The following is a 6,814-nucleotide window of genomic DNA, read 5'->3' as shown; positions in this document are numbered from 1 at the left end:
CCCGCGCTTTATACGCCTTGGTTATTTACGTTTTAGCACTTTACTTTTTGTTGCCCCGCACTTTACTCCCCTTGGCCTTGTGCTTGATCTGCTTGTTTATGCTCTTACTGCTTTACTTCTTGCTTGTGTTATGTAAATTGCGATCATGATATTGTTTCTATTTCTCAGGTATCTTTAGAGATTGCTGACAGTTTTGAGCTTGTTTGAGTGCCTCCTTGTGGCCCGTGGCTATCAGTCTAGTCGCATCTCTTGACATTGATATGTGATGCTACGATGAGTAGCACGAGGTGGATAGACCTCATGGTATGCGATAAAACAAAATTATGGAAATCTCACTAAATGGTAATCATGTGCCTTCACAGGCAAGATGCTCGAGTGGGTCGAATAGACCAAGGCATGTAGAGCAAGGCGAGATGAAGAAAAACTCCTTATCATACTTGTTTGAGATGGTTCATCAAGGGAGAGGATGGATGGTACAAAACCTTCAATGGACAGGCCATTAATGGCTATTACGGGCAAAGGTCCGGCTTCCAGTCATCGGAAGTAAGAGAAATGGCGTTACCAAAAGTATCCTAGGTGTTAGTCGCCCGACACTTCTGCAAAAGTTGGATGCATCCTTGGGCCCTGTTTGCCTTTGAGAACCTACTCTCTTGGCCACTGGTCGTTCCCTTAGGAGCGGACTCAGTCAGTCATTCGGGGTATAATAAAATACATAGCATAATGGACCCCCGAATGGATCTTGATTGTTTCTACGTTTATACATTGTGTGTATCCACAATGGCCAACTAATAATCAGAACACAATATGGCATGCTCACAGTTGTTCTTCGTTTTAGATTTTGACTGCTTGTTTTACCTTGCTACTAGTTTACTACTTGCGATAGTTAGAAGGTATGCATGATAAGTCTTGTAGTGACTGCTTACAGTTAGATTGTTATCACTGTAATGTTAGCCTGCTTGAGCTCATGATGATATTCTGGTTAGCTTTGCTATTCACCTGCTTATTGCCTATTGCATCAGTTTCTATCTGCTTAGATTTGAGCATGCTTTAGATTAGTTGTTGTTCATCTTATTCTTTTTGCGCACCTACCAGTTTTCAGGACTGACCCCATTTTTATGGGTGTAGATGACACGTAGGCTCTCCTGACAGGCGGTGGTGCAATGCTACATGATCAAAGCCTCACCTCTCTCGTCGGCGTTCTGGCTACTTTTTTTTGGGTTTTGTACTTTTGTTATTAAGGGTGGATGACTCCCCCTGTTCTGTACAGACTAAACCTTTTTATGGATAAACTCTTTTCTATTTTTTGCTCACTGTTTGGCTTAGTTAGAAAATGGGTTTGTGCTGGGTCTTTTTGCTAACGTGCTCAGAAGAATCGACTTGTGCTTTTATCTAAAACCTTTGGTATCTTTAAAAATCTTTGCTTCAAACTCTGACTTTCGAAGGTGATTTCATTCAAATCTTCTTGTCTCAAGTCAAACTTCTGGGGTGTTACAATTTTTGGTATCAGAGTAGAACGAGAAAGGTTGAGCTTCGATCATCAAGCGTTCCACCGCACTGTAAGTAGACCTTTGTTATCTTTTGATTTTGAATTTGATAAATTAATGTATTGCTTTTACTTTGATCAGTGTTGTGTAATGGGCACGTCAGTTGGTCCTAGTGGCTGTCACGACAGGGGTGCGCGTAGAATGTGTGCTCATCCGGTTAGAGGTAGGGGCCTCTTTGTGGAAAGGGGAGGACTTAGGGTGTCCTGGGAGGATTATTGGGCAAGCCGCCCACCCCCACCGACCTTTACGGACGAGACGGGTAGTCCGCTACTGTCAAACTTTCGGATACCGTTGACAGCGACGTGGTCTTCGGTTTATGAATGAATGGGTGGGCATGTGCCTACGCGAATTCAAGTGAATCGGCAGGTTACGCCAGAAGCATCCGAGGGCGATAGTCCTATCGAGGTCCCAGTGGAATGTGTCTTCTCTGGAGATTTTAGGCACACCTTAGACTCCTGCCTTCTTAAGGTGGAGCACGATGAGGCTCTTGCGGCCCAGGATTCGGCTGAAGCTGCCATCCCAGACCTGAATGTGCTAGATCTACCTTTGGCGGTCCTTGAGCAACCTTTACCCCCGGTAATTCCGGAGGGCCCGGTGCTCCTAATTCATGTTGTTGATTCTTCGATCAACATTTTAGATTCAACTACGAGCACTTCAGTCTCGCTTGACTACACAGCTTCGACGCCAATGTACGAAGTGGAGGTTCCCTCCGATGAGCCACTCCCTTTCACCCCTCGATGTAGGTTTAGGCGCACGGGCGATAAGAGGGAGTACCTTCGACAATTCGATAGTCACTAGAGGGAGATAATGCTTGCATAATTTTGTTAAACTTTTGTAAGGGAGTTTGCGAACTCCCGTGTAGATAAGTTCTTTTTGGCTTGTACACCAGCATCGCTGGGATTTTGTATATGTAATGACTTACGGATTTATAAAGTATTCTATTTTTTTTATTAATCTTGGTGCATTCTGACTTGTACCTTATGTTATTGTCTAGGATGGCGTGACAGTCGAGCGAGGATTTGACTAAGGATGGGCTCGAGCGCAGGGGATTCATTATGGATTCCCTCAATGCATTGGTCGAGGCAATCCAGAATCAGGGTACTGCGTAGAGGGATCAGGCTCCTCCTGAGCAGAGGGTCAATTTTGAGAAATTATTAAAGTTGGACCCACCAATTTTCTCCAGTGGAGTGGACCCATATGAAACAGAGTACTAGGTCAGCGAGATTGAACGAGTTTTTGAGGTCCTTTCAGTCCCCGATGAGAAGAAGACCTTGTTTGGGTCTTTTTGACTGAAGGACGAGGTGCATGTTTGGTGGGTAACTACTTGAAGGATGTGATTCTTAAGCGTGGGTATGGTGCCTTGGGAGACCTTCAAGAAGGCATTCCTCGACAATTATTTTCCCCCTCATGTGAGGGAGAAAAAGAAGATTGAGTTCTTGGAATTATGCCAGGACAACCTATCGTTGAGCGAGTACATGACAAAATTTCAGCAGCTAGAGCGTGACTATCCCAACCTTTTTGAAGATGAATGTGAGCGGGCACGAAAATTCATTAGGGGTCTAAAGGAAGGGCTCAAACCTAGGGTTCTCACAAGTATGCCTATAACCTTCTCTACGGCTGTTAAAACGACCGCCTTTCTTAATGAGGACTGGGAGCGTACGAAGAGCGCTCAGGCCAAGAACCTGCGGCAGGTGGTGATCGGAAGAAGGTTCAGCCCCGCGTTTAGTCTAAGCAATCATTTTTGCCTGTTAAGATTGAGTAAGGAAAGCAACCAGTCCTGCCCGTTAAGATCGAGGAGGCGAAGCAGTCGGTTCCTCTAGCCAAGAGGCAGCGGAAGCAGTCAGTCTTATGTCGCGAAGGCAGGATTGTTTTGTCTCCTCCAGGTCTTCCGAAGGTGGGATTTTGGATTCCACGATCGGTGAGCGAGACCAAGATGATTTCAGCACTGAAGGCGCAGAGTTTCTTACGAAAGTGATGCTATGCTTTTCTAGTAAGTCTTATTCAATCAGTTGCGGCACCGACTCCCCTTGGCGAGTTGAACGTAGTTCGTGATTACTCAGATATATTCCCCCAGGAGTTGCCTGGTCTTCCTCCGCCTCGTGTGGTGGATTTTTGTATTGATCTGCTACCCGGTATTGCACCTATCTTGAAGGCCCCATACCGTATGGCGCCCGCAAAACTCAAGAAACTCAAGAAGCAACTCCAGGAGCTTATGGTTCAGGGTTCATTCACCCTAGTGTGTCACCTTGGGGAGCCCCTGTCTTATTTGTTAAGAAGAAGGATGGATCTTTGAGGTTGTGCATCGACTATCGGATGTTCAATCAAGTTACTATCAAGAACAAATATCCACTACCATGTATTGAGGATCTATTTAATCAATTGCAAAAAGCTAGGGTCTTCTCAAAGATCGATCTTAGATCCGAATATCATCAGCTCCGGATCAAGGAGGGTGACATTTCAAAAATGGCTTTTCGTACTCGGTACGGGCATTATGAGTTCACTGTTATGCCTTTTGGACTCACTAATGCCCCATCATCTTTTATGGACCTTATGAACAGGGTATTCAGACATTTCTTGGACACTTTTGTAATTGTGTTCATTGACGACATCCTGGTATATTCGGAGAGTTGGGAGCAGCATCGGGAACATCTGACCATTGTCTTAGAGACCTTGCGAAGGGAGTGCTTGTTTGCCAAGTACTTCAAATGCGAGTTTTGGCTCGAGGAGGTGATGTTTTTGGGATACATCATTTCAAAGGAAGGGGTGTCCGTAGATCCTATGAAGGTTGATGTTGTGTTGAACTGGCAACAATCGAAAAATGTGTGCAACATTCAAAGTTTTCTTGGGTTAGCTGGATATTATTGAAGGTTTATCCAGGATTTCTCCAAGATCGCTCAGCCTATGACCATGTTGTTGAAGAAAGAGACCAAGTTCGTTTGGGACGATAGTTGTGAGGCATGTTTTCGATCCTTGTAGGAGCGGCTTACTACTGCCCCTATCCTGGCCTTGTCTTTTGGTCAGAAAGGATTTGTGATTTACACTGATGCATTAGGTACGGGCCTCGGTGGTGTTCTTATGCAAAATGGTTGGGTGATAGCGTATGCCTCTCTTCAGCTCAAACCGCACGAGAGAAATTATCCGACACACGATTTAGAGTTAGCTGTCGTAGTCTTTACATTGAAGGTACCGCAACATTACTTGTACGATGTGCAGTTCGAGGCTTTTACTGATCACCAGAGTCTCAAATACTTTTTTTCCCATAAGGAACTAAATATGCGTCAATGACGATGGCTCGAATTCCTTAAGGACTATGATTTCTCTCTCTCTTATCACCCAGGAAAGGCGAATATTGTGGCAGATGCCCTCAGCCGCAAATCTTCACGGGCCTTGGTCAACACATTAGCTGCTGTATGCAAGATGATTGAGGTTTTTGTCTCGTGGAAACCTTTCGTTTCCTCTGCAGGCTCGTTACATTTGTCTAATCTCGTGGTTCTTCCAGATTTGTCTGCCAGGATTATTGTTGGACTGAGGGATGATCGACTCTACGAAGGGTTAAAGGCAAGAGCGACTCGGGATGATACTCCTTTCTGTCTGAGGGAAGATGGTAGTATTTGGTTCAAAGACCGTCTTTGGGTCCCTAGTGACCCTGTTTTGAAGAACAAAATCTTAACCGAAGCACACGGGTCCAGGTATACCATCCATCCTGGGGGTACAAAGATGTTCAAAGATCTGCAGTAGAATTACTGGTGGAGCGGCATGAAGTGTGAGGTAGCGGAGTTCATTTTCAGATGTTTGACTTGCTAGCAGGTCAAGATCGAGCACTAGCAGCCTGGTGGGGTCATGCAGTAGTTTGAGATCCCGCTATGGAAGTGGGAAGATATTACTATGGATTCCATTGTCAGTCTACCTAGGACCAAGAGAAAGCATGATGCGATTTGGGTGATTGTCGATCGACTCACCAAATCAACGCATTTTTTGCCTTATCGTCTAGGCCAGTCGGTGGACAACCTAGAGGATTTGTATATCCGCGAGATCGTGCGATTGCACGATGTGCCAGCCTCTATCATATCTGACTGTGATCCAAGGTTCACCTCGAGACTTTGGGGACAACTTCAGCAAGCGTTGGGCACTAAGCTAAAGTTTAGCACTGCCTTTCATCCTCAGACTGATGGACAATCTGAGCACACGATCCAGACTCTAGAAGACATGTTGCGAGCTTGTATGATAGACTGAAAAGGGGAATGGGAATCCCACGTCAGTTTAGCGGAATTTGCATACAACAATAGCTACCATGCTAGCATCGGTATGGCTCCTTATGAAGCCTTGTATAGAAGGCCTTGTCAAGCGCCAATATACTGGGATCAGGTGGGTGAGCGAAGGCTTGATTCACCCATCGTGCTTGAGCACTATACGCAGCAGATACATCGGATTTGAGAATGGCTTTGTACAGCATAGAGTCGGCAGAAGAGTTATGTTGATTGTCGTCGTCGTGAACTTTCATTCATTGTTGGAGATATGGTGTTTGTTAAAGTATCTCCAACAAAGAGTGTTTTTCGATTCAGAAAGAAGGGAAAGTTAAGTCCCAGATATGTTGTGCCTTTTGAGATTTTAGGACGGGTTGGTGAGGTAGCCTATTGTATGGCGTTACCTCCACAATATGCACAGATTCACAACATTTTTCATGTGTCTATGCTGAGGAAGTACATCCATGATCCTTTCCACGTCATTTGTTTTGATGATGTGGATATTCGCGATGACCTGACCTTCGAGGAAAACCTGATAGAGATTGTTGATCATTGTGAGCGAGTGACGAGATCAAGGATGATACCTTTTGTTAAGGTTCGATGGCAGCACCATGGCATTGACGAATATACTAGGGAACCCGAGGCTGATATCAGAGAGAAATACCCTGAATTATATTCCTAGCTTCAATTGCAATAAAATTTTGAGGACTAAATTCTTTTAAGTAGGGAAGGATATAAAGTCCACTTAAAAAAAAAAAAGTCAGACACGTATCCGACACCCGCTAGGCACGTGTCGGACATGTGCCTCGGTTGATCTGCCGCTTCGGACCCAGGCTGGACCCGGGTCTGCACCCGAGCTGGACCAGAATCCACTCCCAGCCTGGGACCCAGCTTCTCGAACGATCGAGAAACCTGTGCCTTTTAAAAAGGCACAGACGCCTTGGGAGAGGGACTGATGCCCTTGCCTGTTCTCTCTCTTCTCTGCGTTTTCGCCCCCTCTTTCCTCTCGTTCCTTGTGGCCATAGT

At 45.3% G+C, this 6,814-nt stretch overlaps 1 protein-coding gene across 1 annotated transcript; it reads left to right on the top strand.

The window, feature by feature from the left end:
• The first annotated feature begins 6,059 nt into the window (after positions 1-6,059).
• Positions 6,060-6,470, top strand: LOC149829801 (uncharacterized). The gene has a single exon (XM_090015298.1). It carries the CDS (start codon positions 6,060-6,062, stop codon positions 6,468-6,470), a length of 411 nt encoding a protein of 136 aa, XP_089871424.1.
• The last annotated feature ends 344 nt before the right edge of the window (positions 6,471-6,814 follow it).

Source organism: Nuphar pumila, chromosome 8, assembly GCF_984573655.1.
Source record: "Nuphar pumila chromosome 8, dmNupPumi1.hap1.1, whole genome shotgun sequence".
In the NCBI taxonomy this organism is placed as follows: domain Eukaryota; kingdom Viridiplantae; phylum Streptophyta; class Magnoliopsida; order Nymphaeales; family Nymphaeaceae; genus Nuphar; species Nuphar pumila.
The sequence above is the reverse complement of the archived record's forward strand: the minus strand, read 5'-3'. Positions and strand labels throughout refer to the sequence as shown.

What these genes read in the sequence shown, in the direction of transcription:
- LOC149829801 (XM_090015298.1), top strand. Translation starts at nt 6,060, where the DNA reads ATGGTGTTTGTTAAAGTATCTCCAACAAAGAGTGTTTTTCGATTCAGA.